At 36.6% G+C, this 16,494-nt stretch overlaps 2 protein-coding genes across 4 annotated transcripts; both read right to left on the bottom strand.

The window, feature by feature from the left end:
- Positions 1-303: 303 nt before the first annotated feature.
- Positions 304-3,651, bottom strand: LOC109021631. 2 transcript variants are annotated; one of them, XM_019004291.2, is made up of 6 exons: positions 3,359-3,651; positions 3,196-3,268; positions 1,755-1,806; positions 1,566-1,635; positions 716-814; positions 304-562 (listed from the first exon to the last, which is right to left on the bottom strand). In XM_019004291.2, the coding sequence occupies exons 1-5, from the start codon at positions 3,461-3,463 to the stop codon at positions 728-730; spliced, it is 387 nt and encodes a 128-aa protein (XP_018859836.1). In that variant the 5' UTR covers positions 3,464-3,651; the 3' UTR covers positions 304-562; positions 716-727. The 2 variants fall into 2 exon arrangements, with proteins under 2 accessions (XP_018859836.1, XP_035542573.1); XM_035686680.1 differs by having other exon boundaries at positions 1,608-1,635; positions 3,359-3,637.
- Positions 3,652-9,151: 5,500 nt separating this feature from the next.
- Positions 9,152-14,750, bottom strand: LOC109021632 (pentatricopeptide repeat-containing protein At1g26460, mitochondrial-like). 2 transcript variants are annotated; one of them, XM_035686681.1, is made up of 7 exons: positions 13,918-14,750; positions 12,533-12,755; positions 11,949-12,431; positions 10,700-10,906; positions 10,213-10,350; positions 9,921-10,109; positions 9,152-9,531 (listed from the first exon to the last, which is right to left on the bottom strand). In XM_035686681.1, the coding sequence occupies exons 1-6, from the start codon at positions 14,553-14,555 to the stop codon at positions 9,921-9,923; spliced, it is 1,878 nt and encodes a 625-aa protein (XP_035542574.1). In that variant the 5' UTR covers positions 14,556-14,750; the 3' UTR covers positions 9,152-9,531. The 2 variants fall into 2 exon arrangements, with proteins under 2 accessions (XP_035542574.1, XP_035542575.1); XM_035686682.1 differs by lacking the exons at positions 9,152-9,531; positions 9,921-10,109 and having other exon boundaries at positions 10,216-10,361; positions 13,918-14,728.
- Between the last annotated feature and the right edge of the window lie 1,744 nt (positions 14,751-16,494).

The following is a 16,494-nucleotide window of genomic DNA, read 5'->3' on the forward strand; positions in this document are numbered from 1 at the left end:
TTGAGCCTTGTGGAATTGTTTCTCATGGCCCAATACCAATCACATGTCAGGATAGCAGTTGGTTTCCAAGTTTTTTTTTTTTTTTTTTCTTTATTGTTTTATTTTGATTTAAAATCTCTACATTTTCATACTCCGACACTTTTTACGATTTGAATTACAATTAGAGAAGATCCAGCATTATACACCTATTGTATTTCTTTTTAGACCCAAAATACCAAATTGCAATATTTAGTGGCACTCAAGAGTCTAAAAGATTATCTCTCTCTAAATTATAGAAAGTAATTTGAAAGATGCGCAATCAGGGATCGCTAACAAAGGAATTTGTATTTTGAAATTTGGGATAATTCGTGAGGACAAAATGTGACTGCACAACGCATCAGAAGGACGATATCAAGTCGTCTACATTTTAAACCAACTATAGTTTCATTTGAGGAATATATACTCTTTGCCTAATTTAGATGTTGGAAAAGTTTACAAAAACCATACTTCGAGAGGCAACTCAAAAGGAATATATCACAATAGACCTTCTAAAAGCAACATCGATCTCCCATCAAGTCTGCGCCTAAAGATAAAGAGAGAGATGGAAATGGAAGTTAGAGAAAGCAACCACTACACAATCTAGCCCACCCAGAAGAAGGGAGGGGGAAAGAATGCAGCGATCATGTACTATACCATATGCTAAACAAACAAGTTTAAACAAAACATATACATATACCAAAATTGGCAGTTATGATTCTTCCTTGATGAAAAAACTTTGGGGCAAGCAAAAATCTTCCTCGTGATTCAGGATTTCCATCTCCTCGTCATCTGGTTTCTGAAATTGAAAAACGCACACACAGGAAGATCAGCATGTCAAAATAATCAGCTCTCAAAAGGCTAAAAATACATGATGTCCAAGGCGTAAGCAGCAGAAACACACATCAAACTTGTCTCCATTTGGTTTTTATTTCTCACTCTCGGAGAGAAGAAAAGGGGGCAGGGTGGAACTCTTATCATTTCAATGTTTTCATCTAGCATCTTACTATTCTGAACCTTTGCTTATGTATGCGTACACCCTCGGCTGAGCTACACTTTATTTTATGAAACATCACTTTGGTCATCAGGCATTGCAATGCACAAATTCACAGATACCCCCATTAAACCAAAAAATAAAGGAATTTTAATATATGCAACAAGTGAACTATAAAACTTGATTAAACAAATGAAACAGTTTTCAATTTACACGAGGCTTAGAAATTGTAACATTCCAAAGAAGGCCCAAGCCACATTTGGGCCTATACTACAAAAAGGACCAGTCAAAGTTACAATCGGAGCCCCTTGGAATTATTATAACAGGCAAAAACTTTTCCCTCCCAAGCAATATGGGATCCCATTCATCATCTTCCTATATTCAATCCTAGAAATTACAGAAATTCAAACAGAAAAAGAAGAATGGAACGGAAACTTAAAAATTGAGAAAGATTCCTCAATTTATTATAGCACATAGAAATGAGCTATGGGCCTATAACATTTTATTCGAGTAGAGGGAAAGAAAAAGATATGTATCACTTAAACTACTTAAATACCAGCATTTCTAAGTTGTAAAAACGATCCAGCAACTGCAGCACCTCATCAGAAGAAAAGCGTCGGTCAAAGCTGTCACATTAATGTACATATTGTAAGAGAATGTACCAGAAAATGAAGGTTTACCAAAATCTATGCTCCAAATCCTTGGGATAGAAACGAACAAAAGAAATTTATTCAATGGAACAAACCTTTTCCGAAGAAATTCCATCAAACCATAGAGGACAAAGTGGCGATGTATTCCTGCATGGGAACAATTTGTTGAGTGCTCATCCATCTCAAAATAATAACTAAATGCTATGGTCAAATTTTAATTACAATAATTGTTTTGCTCGATAAACAAACATATTTTCTCTACAATATGAAAATTATTCCTTTACCCAATGTTTATTATAGTTCCTCTTCAATTGACTTAAGTGATCAGACTATATGTACCAGGCTCTACTGACAGTTTGTGGGTACTCATGATGTAATTCCACAAAAAGTGGAATCCAATACTTGTAATTATCATCTCTCTTTTTCTTTATTATCATTTACAAAAGCTGCAGCTCAGCAAAGGAGGAAAATTTACTGCTTGAGCATTTGATACAATATGAAATTATCAGTGTCGTACAAAAAATTGTTGATTTTCTACATGTCAAGCTTCAATCTATTTATATCAGAGAAATCTGCAATACATGGAGACAGCAAGATTGATTGGAAAATAATGTTTTTCAATCATTCCCAAGTTTCTCCCAGGAAGCCTTATATGTGTGTGTATATATATATATATATATATATTATTGGCACCGGGTGTCCAGAACAGCATCCCGACTAATCCTGGGGGTGCACAAGCCCTCGGCAAGAAGTTTCCCTCAAGTACACCTTGGATAATTCAAGAGAAAAATCCCCCAGTCCGATAACTCCTAGAGATTGTTTGCACCCAAGGAGATTTGAACCTTGGACCTAGGGGGAGCATACCCCCAAGCCCAAAGCCTTTACCACTTGAACCAACCACTAGGGGTTAGGAAGCCTTATATACATACCCCTCATTCTCTGGTTTCTATAGGGAAGTATCACATACATATAAAAAATCTTATAAAAAAATGTTGCATCTCAAACCCATCACCATGCAAATACTCAAGCTGCTGAAAGGTTGAACGTGAAAATTTTATTTTTCAGTAAGTAACGGCAAACTTTTTTTTGCCATAAATTAAAAATTAAAAGTATACTATGATTTTGGCTCGGAACTCAATGGAGACCACCAGAATCCTCACTATCAGAGTAACACAAAGTACAAGCAGATAACGTGCATTAGTTGCGAAGGACATTTCAGTGTATGCAAAGTTCGTTAAACAGTTGAACTCTTTAACTATCTCAAGTAACGTGAGATGGTCACGGAATGTTTTCATTCACGTCATTGTACTCAAAACCACATCATGCAAAATACATACATACATACATACATATATACATATATATGTGTGTGCGCGCGCGCGTTCTTATTTTATGCCATTTTCAAGCACAGCGCAATTCGTTTCTAAATGGAGGAGCTGAAAAACAAATAACCGTTCAGCTGGAAATGAAAATACACAGAGAAATGTGTATAAATAATACAAAAAATTGAAAATTCGAAAGGATTGATAAACCTACCTTGTAGTTTAACCGGGGGATAAATTTCCAGCGCTTCCAACAATCTAAGCTCCAACTCGACCTGTGATTCCTCCTAATTAAGGATAAAGTTAATTAAAATCACATCCAATTTGCAGCGCATATACATATACATACATATCGATCGAGATAGAGGGATAAATGCCTTGGGGAGAGAAGAAGCAGAGGAAAGGGGAGCTTTGCAAGGAGAATGAACGGACATGCCGTCTTGTTCCTCGTCTCTTCCTTTGCCTCCACTGTCCATGTCCATTTATATATGTGTATATATATATATACGCACACTCAGAAAAAGCAACGGTCTTGTTGAGGGGATAATGCTTCCGATACTTTTTGGATTAACCAGAAAACGAAAGCATTTTGTTCAGGTCTTTCTTCGTTAGGGTTTCGGCGTTTGATCCAACGGGATTCCGATTCGGAGAACGAACTCGCGCTGGCAATGTGGTTGGTCTTGGGCGGCATAATGGGCTGATGGACTTTGCATGGGCCCATAATGGGCCAAAAGTTCACGTATGAGTTCATGGCCCATAACGCATAAACTAAAACTAGTGTTATTTTTATTTCGCACTTTTTGGATATGCTAAATTCGAAACCAATGATCCTTTCTATCCAATAAATGATAAAAAAAAAACTGAATATTTATCTTTCCACATGAATATCTACATTAAAATAGAGTTTTGCTACTCATCATCTTATACATCATGCTTATTTTTATTTTTTAAAATTTATTTATTTATTTTTATTCTTATTAAACTAATAATGGATAGACTACTCTACTCCAGCCATCGTAAGTCTCATATCCTGATGTTGCGTGGCGTTGTTAGGGACCTCAGTCTTGTCCCTAACAATAAGGACCACGAGTTTGCCTTGGTGAGGATGATGACCGAGTGACCTTGCCAACTTGATTGGCCTTCAACAAAATGATGATGTTTGAGTGATGAAATGATGGAGATGATGATGAACTCGGGTAGGCTAAGTGTTGATTATGAGTGTTTGATGCAATGTGGGTGGCTTGAAGGGTGCTCTTGATGTTTGGGCCACTTGGATGATGATTAAGGTTGGTATGGTGAAGTATAGCTAGGGTTTTGTAAGGTGGCTAGGTGTATTTCGAGATTTGGAAGAGTGGCCTTAGGGTTGGAGTTTAGGATGATGCTATGGTTTGGGAATGAGGTGGAAGAGTGAGGCTAGAATTTGGTGGCTAAATGAGTCTAGGGTTGTTCTTTGACTTTAGGGATTGATTAAAGATAATATGAGGAAGATAGAATTTGGATAAGGTAAGTAGATGAAGATGAATGGTGTTTGAAGCAATGTTTTGAATACCGTACCGGACGCCGTACTGGTCAAGGTACTGGAACGAAATATTTCGGTACCGGTACCATTTTGGAATAGCATTTCGGGATAACATTTCGGGATAGTCGATATATAAATAAATTATATTCCAAAATTATATTCCAAAATAATAGTCTATATATAAATAAATTATATATAAATACATATATATAAATTATAAATAGTCTAGTCAGAATTGAGGGTTAAAAAATAAACTTGTAGTTTGAAAAAAAAATGGCCGAAATTGAGGCCGGTACCGGTATTTTGGCCGATACGAAATAGATATAGTAGTTCGGCCGGTACGAAAAATTTCAGCTGTATCGGCCAGTATGGTACGAAATTCACAACACTGGTTTGAATGAGTCTAAGGTTATTCCTAGAGTTTAGGGATTGGTTAGGATAAAATTAAGGAAAGATTCCTAAGTGGTAGGAATCTCTTTAGGTAAGTGTTGGATTTGGTATTGGCTAAGGTGGACGGATTGGGGCAACACTTGGTCTTTGGAAGGTTGGCTAGATTTTAATGATTTGGAAATGGATATGGAAGGTTTGCAAGATGGAGGGAATCTTTAGGGAAAAGGGGAATTCGAATTTGAGTTAGGATGGCAAGTCAATAGCTGACTAGAGAGATTTTAGGAAGAGTGATTTAAGGGATTGAATGTGATTGTCAATTCCTTAAATTAAAGAATTTGAAATGGGATTTGAATTTGAATATGAGGAAGTCAAGACTCCTAAAAGGAATGAGTTACCTTATAGGGCTTGAGGTGGACAGCTAGGTTTTGAGGGAGGATAGACTTACGATGGCTGATTATAGTAAGTGAAGGAATGGAAAGATGGGAGGCAATTAGGGTTTAGGTTAAGTCAAGGTTTGTGAAGAATGGAGGGCAATTATGGAAATGGTTCACTTATGGAAAGTAGAGCAACACTAGTGGTCGAGAATGATAAGTGGGAATTATGGCTAGGGTGACTTGGATGATGGGAACAATTTATGGAAAGTGGCAAACACTTTAGTGGTCGAGAATAAGGGTATGGAAGGATTAGAAAAGTAATTGAAGAATGAACATCAAGAACAAAATGATGAACACTCAAGAACAAAGTGAAATACTTAAGAACTTGAATGAACAAAAGGTAACAAATCAACTAATGATTCACAGATTGCACAATAGTTGAAATAAGCCTCATGAATTGATAACTTGATAAAAACAAGGATAACAACAACTTGGATTTATGAATTGCACAAAGTTGCAAGAACAAGATAAATGAACCACACATATTCACGAATTTTAAAGTGTGATCCTCTATTTGAGATTCACAAATTGCACCCAAAAAGTCCAAGTGCCTAGCATCGATTGTTGATCTCCTAAACAAAATAATCATCGTCTAGGAAATTTGCCAAAAGATGTAAATGCAAAGACTAAGAATCATATTTATAATAATTACAACTTAGAAACTCTCAATAGGTCATTTGGAAAATAAATAATTAAAATAAAATAAACAATAAGTAATAACATAGTTGGCATGAGCTAAGTTGACCCATGGCATGCATGAGCCCATGGCATGGGCTATAGGCATGGCTGACATTGCTGGCAAGACTGCTGGCATGTGGCTGACATGGATAGTGGCTTAGCCATGGGCCACAAAAAATGAGGTCCTACCAGAAAGTAGTGGGACTCTCGACTGACGAAGCGGGAGCACCAAACATCAATCCATATCAATGTTTTTTTTTTATCATTTATTTACATATAGGACCATTGGCCTTAAATTTAAAATACTCAAAGACACAAGTCATGTCAAATTAAAAAAAAAAACCTTACTCTTACTATTAAAGTGTCAGGAATATTTATTTATTTATTTTTATTTTGACAAATTACGTCTCGTTTAGTTACGCAGTTCAGATGAGATGAGATGATATATTTTGTTAAAAATTAAATAAAATCTTGTTATAATATAAATTTTTAATATTATTTTTATTTTAAAATTTTAAAAAGTTGAATTGTTTATTATATTTTATATAAAAATTTAAAAAAATTATAATAATTATATGAGATGAAATGATCAATCAAACCTTAATAGTAAGTAATATAAGGAAAGGAAAAACACCTTTTGGCGAGTGGAGAAGGAATCATGGACAGGGTTGTACCATTGGGTACCTTTCTTTGAGTTGAGGCATGAATGATGTCGAAAGGAGGAGGAAAAATACACCAAACGTCATCCTATTTATAGTAGGGACGCACGAGATGATGACGAGAGCGACAAGGAGACGAACTAATAATGCTTTAACGGCATGGCATTACTATTAATGCTTTATTGAGGAGACTAAAATCAAAAAGGGGGAGCCCATTTCGTAATTTTTTTTTTTTGAAAGAATTTTTGAAACTTTTATATATTTTAGATTTTTATAAATTGAAAAAAATAATATACGAAGAAGGAAAGTGCATTTTATATATCATTTTCTATATTTTGATCACAAATTTGAAAAACTGTTTAATTCTTTTTCGGTATCCTAAACCCTTTATCTGATACAAAATACAGCAGTCTCCCACACAGACAGCTGCCAAAAACTGTCAATATCTCCTTATACTTAAAAGAGTCTATCGGTTGATGAACAAGAATGAACAATGTACACTTCCTTCTGCCACTTATGTCCCTGATCTATACAACCTCACAGCAATCACAACAAGCACAGACCAACCTCACTGTAAATCATCTCAAAATCACCGTAGGATTATTACAAAATCACCGAAAATCATCCGAATTGTACAAAATCATACTAATTGTATAAATTCACAAAATCAGAGCAAGGAGAGGCAGAGGCTCGATTGGGCATGGAGGAGCAGGGGAGGTGCTGTGAAAGGCTAGTGGTGGCATTGTGGGCTGTAGGCGGCGGATCTAGGCCGTTGTGGTGGTGCGGTGGCGTGGGGTAGACTAACGACGGCGCTACGGGGAAAAACTCATGCGTGTAGAGGGACTGTGTGGTTGGGGCTAGGGAGGAGTTACGGGTGGTAGGTTCCATGGAAGTGGTCCATAGCGTGAGGGAAACTTGGTAGTGGTGCTTGGTGGAGCTAGGGCTGAGTTGCGGTGGTGCAAGGGTGGAGAACCCGTGCGTTGAGACCCAATTCTGGTTACTCGTGTGCGACTAAGGGAGGATTTGCCAAGGGCTTCAACGGTGGGGTTTGGTCGCCGGCGTGAAGGAAAGCCGATGAGGTAGTCGATGACGCCGCAGGGTGGCGTTGGACTGCCTGATGGAGGAGATCGGGTGACAGAGAGGTAAGGTGTGGTTTCTGAAGAGGAAGGAGAGAGAGGGGAAAATGAAAGTTTTAGGGATTTAAATCTCAACTCTTCATCTTAAGTCTCATATTTGATCCAATGGTAGAAGTTTAAACACTGATTTAAACTAACTTAAAATAGATAATTAAAATATAAATATCATATCATATATAAACTATCAAATTTAATTTATAAAATACTAATATTTCATCATTAAATAAATGATGAAATTTTGCTAAATATTTTTAAAAAAGTAAAACCATATAAATAACAAAAAATCTACACAACCTCCACACACCACACTTTTTTTAATTTTTTTTTATTTTTTATTTTATCAAATATTTAATATATGAATAATTAATAGAAAAATTGAATTAGTTTAAAAAGAATAAATTCAAAAAAAAATTTAAAAAAAATTTAAAAAATTTAAAATTTTTTAAAAAAATGTGGTGTGTGGAGGATGGGAGATTATGTAGCATTCCTCTTTTCTACAATTAAAATATTTTTGGGACTTCCAAAATATAAGAGCTGAAATAGGGAGAGTGGATTTGCTTTATACGAGCTCACTATATCTTCTGCATGGTTGGAGGTAGCATGGCATGCATGCATTAATATCTTCCATCAAACACGGTCAATTTGTAGAGCTGAAACTTACATGCAGAGCTTTAACACATTATTATGATTGATCTTTCACGTACAGATGATCAACCCAAAAGAAATATTTGGAGATTTTGCGATTGGAACAAACTTTTCTTATTAAAGTAGAGAAATATGAAAATTCATAAATACTTGCTTATATTAGATTTTATGCTCCTATGCAATAGACTATTTACAAATCAATCTTATATACTCTTTGAATCTTGATGATTGTAAACTAACAAGTAATTTATTCAAGATTTTGTGCTGCATGTAAGGAGTCATACTTTATTTGCTGTTTGGAGACATTATTTTCAAGAATGTTGTTTTCTTTCAATTAGACAAATGTGACAAACGTGCACAGTAAACCGGTGCTAAAATTTGTTAGATAATTTATTAATCATTTTTCTTTCGTAAAAGATCATATAATTTTTGTAAAAAATCTAAATTAGACAAACGTCCCTTGGACGTTGCTCTATTACTAGTATATATATATATATATGAAAAATAATATTTGCACTCTAGAATGTGTAAGTCTTACATACTCTCTTCGATAAAAATAAATAAATCTAAGACCCACATGATAAAATTATTTTTTTAATTATGAACTCCACTTTTTTTTCATATGGAATGCGCGCAATTTGTATGCCTAAGACTATATCTAGTATTACTCTTTTTTCTAGACATAGGATAACAGAAGTCAGTCCCAACAATCAAGCAAGTTATTATCACTCAGTTATTGCACTCCAATGGCATAAGAAGCCACAGTATTGACAGGGAAATGGAAAAGCCTACACTCCAGATATCTTGAATAACTGGGTTTCCCCTAGAATTCTTGATTCCTTTTCTCGCTTAGAAAGTCATTGCCCTCTAGTTTCCCTCAGAAAGCATGGAGAGAATACAGGAATAAGGTGAAAGAAGTATAAATACGCCTTTAGGAGGCTCTGATTCTAACGCATACTCAAATTTTTGAGTCCTATCTGATAATTTTAGAGAGGATGAAATCTCACTGAGAGAAGCTAGAAAAAATACTTGTGAATCTGGGGATCTAATTTTCAGGAGTGAGATTTTCTGGACCAAAGAGAGCCAGGCCTGCAAGAAGAAAATAATCACTAATGAGAATATGCATTGCCAATGTTTAATATGCATTTAATGTTCCAAGCATATGCTAGAGATGAAAAGCAAGTAGCAACTATCTTTTATGCCAAGATGGAATAGATTCAAGACAATTATTGGTCAAGGGCAAACTTCAAAACTGAATTGAAAGTGCCAGACAATTTCAGTATCAGATATGATCCTCTGAACAGTCGAACTTGTCACAATATCAGACCATCTGGATTTCAATGCCTCACTTTAAACCATATATTTAAGAAATGCCCAAATGATAAACAGCCCAGCTTTGTCAGCAGAACTGGTTTGGGAAACAAGAATAACTACTTTCCATTCTTTAGTGTATGTACTCCCAAATTGCGTCCATTTACCTATCTGGAAAAATTGGTGTTGTACTCAAGATTGAACAGCATGTCCCTGCGATTCTCTGTACCCATTCGAATCTTGAACTTTCTAGCCAGGGAATCCACCCGGTCATCACTCTCATAGTCCATCTCACGAATACATCTCCTTCTAACCTTTTTAAGCATTTCTTTTGAGGGTACAAATCCAGCAGTTACCTGCCCAATAGGTTCATTACACAGCTTTAAATTCTTTCCAGAGATGACAGACCAATTGCTTAAACAAAAACTGGATTGTAAACCAAATAAAAAAATGCAGTACCATCTCGTCGATCCCAGAGAGAGCAGCCTTTGGATCTCGGTTGATGAGATGAGCATCGACAAGCAATGAATATGACATTGCATTTGGTTGAACACCCAAACTTAAAAAGTGCTCAAAAACTCTAGAGGCTTCGAATGTCTGCAAAAGAACTAGAAAATTTACTCAGCAAGGAGTTTGTTCTTGTATGTGTGTGTTGCCCATCCACAATGGATGTGCATAAACATGGACCCCAAGGACATAGAAGTTTAGGCCAGTCCCTTAATCAGCCCCAATACCCGAAGTGAATAGCATGAGTACCATAAATGCTCATCAAATTTCTCCCGGATCAACTAGCTACTATGTTCTCCTCACCCAGGGACTTAAAACTAGGTGGAGGCAGATGAAGAGGGGAGTGTTAAGAGTATGATGCACCAGTTGCAAAGCGGGTATTTGTGAGTGTGTATGAGAGAGAGAGAGAGAGAGAGGCATAGTCCTCCAAATATCCAACCTTCTTGAGTCTCCCAAATGCATACATCAGAGTGTTGTATGAATGAATATCAGGGGTCAATCCAAAAGAAGAACTGATTGCCTCGAAAGTTTGGTAGGCACGATCAAGGTCCCATATATTTGCACAACCTAAAATTATACAATTTAGAGCAGCAACAGACTTGTAGGGAGGATGTCCACGGCTCAAATTCTCCAGTTGAAAATATACCTGTGGAATATAATAATACAGATAAAAAGAAGCTGCAAATGAATAAGTTAAGAAAACTAGAAGATTCAGCTCCTAATACCTAGTCAATATGAACCACATGTGCATTCTATAAACACCAGTGGGGGAGCACACGAGATCTATTCTATTCTGATGATGCATCAATCCTGGCGTGCAATGGCATGATCCTAGATAACAATTTGAATGTGCATTATATTGACAAATTGAAAAATGAATTAGAATCAAGGCAAAACAAACTTAAACCACTGTAAAAAAACAATTTGAAGCTATATTAATTTACATCCTTTTTTTGTCCACGACTGATTTTTTACAAGTAAAAAACAATTATTAAAACTTAGAAAGAGGCGTAGTCCAAGTACACAAGATGCATATAAGAGAAAGTCCATAATTGATGTTACAGAAACACAATTAGTAATTTATGCCCCCTGCAGCATAAATTAGTATTTTGAGCTTGAGCTCTACTCGGGCTACCTTATCCTAATCAAGTTGAGCCAAGCAGAGCTAGAGCTTTGCAATTTTTTTCACAAGCCAAGCTCAAGCCTGCTAGAAATCCAGTTGAGCCAAGCCTGAGAAGCACAAAGTTCATCCTGTTTACACCCCCTTACTAGAACCAATGCATACCTAGCAGAACACCTGAAAATATCTGAGAAAGACCATAATTAAGATGCTATGCATACAAGCACTTTATGTTCTTCTCATGTGAAAAATATTTGGCAAGAAAAAGTTTGTTTCATTTCATGTAAAACAATGAACCTACAAGCATATAGAGGAAGGGAAGTTGAGAGGATATGTAAAATTTTTTTTTTTTTTGACTCATTAGTGTTGCTAGGGTTTTAGATGAAAAGAAAACAACCATATTGGTTTGTATCTTTAATTTGCAGAAGCTTCAGAATGGTACAAAAATGCAGATTTATAGAAACTGGATACCGCTAGTAAATAAAATTTAAACTAATAAACAGTCCATGACCAGCAATATATAATTGGAGACTGCTATTTGATAACTTTCACAGATAGAAAGACATACTGAGTCCAAAGTCTCAAAACCCTTTTTTGAGCATGCCACGACCAATGGATGTAGAGAGGTAAAGGGAGAGAACATTTCTCGTTCTGCTTCTTTATTGGAATTACCATAAGTTGACTCAAATTCATTTAGAGTACCAAAAGCCCTCTGCAGATTTCCCAGTGATGCGAGAGCATATATCTTCCCAAGGTAAGATTCCGGGTTAGGGGCCTTCATTTCACGCAATGAGCGTCGTAGGATTGCCCATGATGCGTCCAGGAGAGAAGAGCTGTAGGTTCTAGCAGCAGTTCCCAGTGCCGACAAAACTAATCCTTCATCTACAGAAAGCAGAACAGCTGGCCTCACTTGCTCACCCCGAGCAATCCATTTGGCCATAAATTCCAGTGCATAGTATGCTAACTTGCTATTATCTCCTTGCATGGCAATTTCTGAAATATAGTTGCACAAGTTCCAGGTAGGATAAAGAGCTTTGTTCTGATCCATTGTCTGAAAACACCAATAGAAATAGCCACACATTAGAAAGATTAAGAGAAAAGTGAAACTCCACACAGAGAATATTTGAGGTAGTAATCCATTCAGTCACGTACCTTGCACCTCTCAATAATTGAAACCAACGTATCAAGCCTGCTCTTATTAACACAGCTCCGCACACATTCTGTAAACACCTTCATTGATAACATATAGCCAGATTTTAAAGCCACATCTAAATATTTCAAGGCAGCATCAATCTCATCCGTCGAAAACAGCATGCCAATAACCAAGTCATATGACTCATCATCAGGCAGGGAATCTTTCCCTGTCTGCATCATCCTGATAACAATAAGCAAAGTACTCCATTAAAAATTTAATGCATACACGCCTACAAAAACCTAAGCATTTCCTTGTGATATTATGCATAAACAGGCAACTGTAAAGAAAAAAGATCTTACTGCAATATTTTAGCTTGAAGATTCTTCACAAAAACCAAATATGTTGCCCAATAGTTCCATAAAATCTACTTATCAAAAAAAAAAATTCCATAAAATCTAATGACTAGTTCCTTTACTTGTTGAATGTGTAAAGCAAGCGAGAAATGCTACTCGTCATCCTAATTTTCATCATCCTCTCATCATCCCATGATGTGGTCTCCAATTATCTAATTCCACATCATGGGATGATGAGAGGATGATGAGAAAAGGGATAATGAATAGATTTTTTCAAAGTAAAATGGTGTTGCTGCTGTTTACTTGTACTATGATGCCTTCATGCAACTTCCAGTGGAGACAGTCTTGCACGATTTGAAGTATTTTACTAGTATTTCACCACCCCTCTTGCGTTTTAAATGTATTTATATACTTATATTAAGCGGATGCATCATTATCATTCGCAATGGAATAAAATTACCAAACCCATCTAAAAGCTAAAACTTAACATTTTTAAATTTGCAGGGAATTTCCACGATTGAGTTGGGTCCAGAGTAATGAAGTATTTCCAAGAGTTCTTGGCGTGTTTTCTCTTATTTCTTCTTCTTCTCTCCTTTTTCTTTTTTTTTTTTGATAAGTAAGAATGGTTTCTTCTTCTTCTTCCTTATCGCCTAATCCAGAATTGACTGCAGCTGAACATTCAATTATAGAAATTGCAAAGCTCGCAACTTGATCCATTTATGTAGAAGAATGGGTCTTTTTCAGTGATGTAATCCGAAGAGTAAAACCAAGATTTAAAACCATGTTTATTCAGTTATCGAGAATTTGTTTATTGGGTAAAAAGGAAAAAGGAAATGAAAAACTTGAACTTGAACTTCATATAGAAGCAGAACGACTCGGTATTCCATTTTTAAGCACAAGGGCAATCCTATCAGCTTAATAACACTACAAGCCATAGCATTTTCAAAGTAATATGCATCCAAATAAGCATACATGCTACAGAAAGCTTCCAAACATGTCCTACATTTATGAAGAAGAAGAATAAGAAGAAGAAAGAGTAAATGGCTAACCGTTCGAGCAATTTGGTGGCGGCCACGGTCTCCTTGGCCTTGTACATGGCTTTGAGGACCAAGTTGAAAGACGCCGTGTTGGGAAGGACCGCATAGTCCTCCATCTGGGCGACGAGGTCGAGCAACTCGGCGGTCGTGGCGTCGGTCATCAAGTTGGACCTCAAATAATGGTTGTAGAGATTGACATCGGGCTTGTTGGGCTTGCCGGCCTTGTCGAGAGCCCGAAGCCAGAACTCGAAGAGTTGCTTCATGTCGTCCCAGCGCTGGGAGGTCATCCAATCAGTAAAGACGTTCACCAAGCTATGGACATCATGGATTTGGGAAAGGGCCTGGAAGCGAGAGCTCGGGGATTGATGGAGAAACCCCAGGGGGATCGGTGACTGAGTGAGGGACGAATTGGGAATCGGGTTCCGCCAGTTCTCATTGTAGAGAGGACTTCCGGAGGCTGGGTTGGGAGGCAGAGGAGTTGAGGCTGCGGCTGGCTGGGGGTGAGTTGCCTCGGCGAGCTGGGGCTCCTGGGAGAGGAATATGAAGGTCGAGATGGTCTTGAAGACGGGGCTGGAGTCGATAATGGTGGTGGTGGTGGTGGTCTTGATGAGAGTACGGGCGCGAGTGAAAATCGCCATTTGGGAAGCCATTGATTAGTAGCTTCCTTCAGCGGAGGAGCAGATATGAAGGACTTCTCATTGGATATATTCTATAATATAATATCCATTTAGCTCCTTGGTTTTATTAGGGTTTTGGGAGGAGAGTGTCCGAGAGGTCGGGGGTTATGGCCTGGGAGACTGGAGAGAAGGGGGCGTTTTGGCTATTAGGTGAAAATGAAGGGGCATTGTTAGAATTCTTGAAAAAAATTTGAAATATATTTCGATATTCTATTTGCATGCCCCAGGAGCAATCCATGTTTAGCCTGGATAGGCCCAAGTTGACACCGAGGCCTGACTTTCCCGTAGCTTAGTAGTTAAAATAAGATAAAGTTGAAATGAAAATTAAAAATTAAATAAAATATTATTTTTAATAATATTATTATTTAAAAATTTTAAATTATTTATTATATTTTATTTATAATTTTAAAAAAATTATAATAATAAAATAAGATAAAATATTTTCATTATCTAAATGAGTCCTAAATTATTAGCGGTAATATGACTTATTTATATAGATTATTAGTCATTATTAGGAGATTAAATATTTTAAAATTAAAAACATAAAGATCCCTTTGTTCAAAAAATAAATTACAAATAAAAAATATTATATTTATGAATAATTTTATTTAAAAATCTTTAACTACACATCATCTACATAATATAATAAATTAGTGGTAATATTACTATGTCTCCTAATTTATATCGCTCACTTTGCCTCTTGACATAGTACCACAATATTGTGTCACGTGGTTTATTAAAAATATTAGAAAATATATATTCAAAACAAAATAACTTCCAAAAATACAAAAAGATGAAACCTAAAATTTTAAAATCCTGCTACTCTTTTATGTTTGTGTTTTAATTTTTTAACAAGTCATGTAGTCACATTATGACTCTACATCAAAGAAGCATAAAAAGTATGAGCCGAATAGTTACGGGCTTAACAATTGGACTGAAAGTTTCACCAACATCGTTCCCTTCTTGTTGGTGATAGCCATTTGCAACGAGCCGGGTTTTATATATTATCAAGAGATCCATCAGCCCGTCTTTTGATTTTAAAAACCCATTTATAGCTTATTAAATTCATTTTGAGCCTATGAAGTACAAGAGTCCATGTACCATTTTGCATTAAGGCCGTAAATTTCTCGTTCATGGCTTTACGCCATTCTAGAAATTTGGAGGCAATAGTATTGGAATATTGCCAACTATTATATCTTGGAGGCTTTGGGGACGTCGATGTAAGGTGTGAATGGAGGGTAGTTATGAATCTATGCATACTGTTTGGGGTTCCATTAAATATTGGCTGGCAATCGTGGTAGAAAAAAATCAAAGGAAATGCACACTTAAGTCGACATGATGAGGATATGTTGAAGAGTTTGGTCCTACCAATTAAACCAAGAAAGAAAGAGTCTATACAACTTGTTAAATGGAATCCACCTCAACCTGGATGGTTAAAACTCAATGTTGACGGCAGCTCGTTGGGAAATCCAGGTGTGTCTGGGGTGGGAGGAATTATACTTGATTCAAAGGGGAAGTTGATTGCTGGGTTTGCAATTTTCACGGCCACTGGTACGAACAATTATGTTGAGTTCATGGGATTGCTCCAAGGACTTCGGATAGCTCGGTTTCTTGGGTTACAGCAGGTGGAAATTGAGATGGACTCCTTGTTAGTCTTTGATTGGTTAAAGAAAAAAAGGTGTGGTTTATGGTACTTGGAGGATTATTGGGAGGAAATGATTCGTCTCTTAGATGGGCTCTGTTACCGTATCAAACATATACTCAGGGAGGGGAATTTTCTAGTAGATGGTTTTGCTTGGTTGGGGGTTGCTGGTGTTTGTAAGACTTGAAGTGATAGTGGTAATCTCCCTCATGTCATTCGGGGCATTTATCTTCTGGATAAGGGAGGGTGTTTTTTCATTAGAGCTTAAAG

Source organism: Juglans regia, chromosome 16 (assembly GCF_001411555.2).
Source record: "Juglans regia cultivar Chandler chromosome 16, Walnut 2.0, whole genome shotgun sequence".
Lineage (NCBI taxonomy): Eukaryota > Viridiplantae > Streptophyta > Magnoliopsida > Fagales > Juglandaceae > Juglans > Juglans regia.

What these genes read in the sequence shown, in the direction of transcription:
- LOC109021632 (XM_035686681.1), bottom strand. Translation starts at nt 14,555, where the DNA reads ATGGCTTCCCAAATGGCGATTTTCACTCGCGCCCGTACTCTCATCAAG. An exon ending in CAATTATTGAGAGGTGCAAG is followed by an intron (nt 12,432 to 12,532) that starts GTACGTGACTGA and finishes TGGTGTTTTCAG; the next exon opens with ACAATGGATCAGAACAAAGC. An exon ending in GTTTTGAGACTTTGGACTCA is followed by an intron (nt 10,907 to 11,948) that starts GTATGTCTTTCT and finishes TATATTCCACAG; the next exon opens with GTATATTTTCAACTGGAGAA.
- LOC109021631 (XM_019004291.2), bottom strand. Translation starts at nt 3,463, where the DNA reads ATGGACATGGACAGTGGAGGCAAAGGAAGAGACGAGGAACAAGACGGC. An exon ending in TCCCCCGGTTAAACTACAAG is followed by an intron (nt 1,807 to 3,195) that starts GTAGGTTTATCA and finishes GTTCCCATGCAG; the next exon opens with GAATACATCGCCACTTTGTC. An exon ending in ATGGAATTTCTTCGGAAAAG is followed by an intron (nt 1,636 to 1,754) that starts GTTTGTTCCATT and finishes TTAATGTGACAG; the next exon opens with CTTTGACCGACGCTTTTCTT.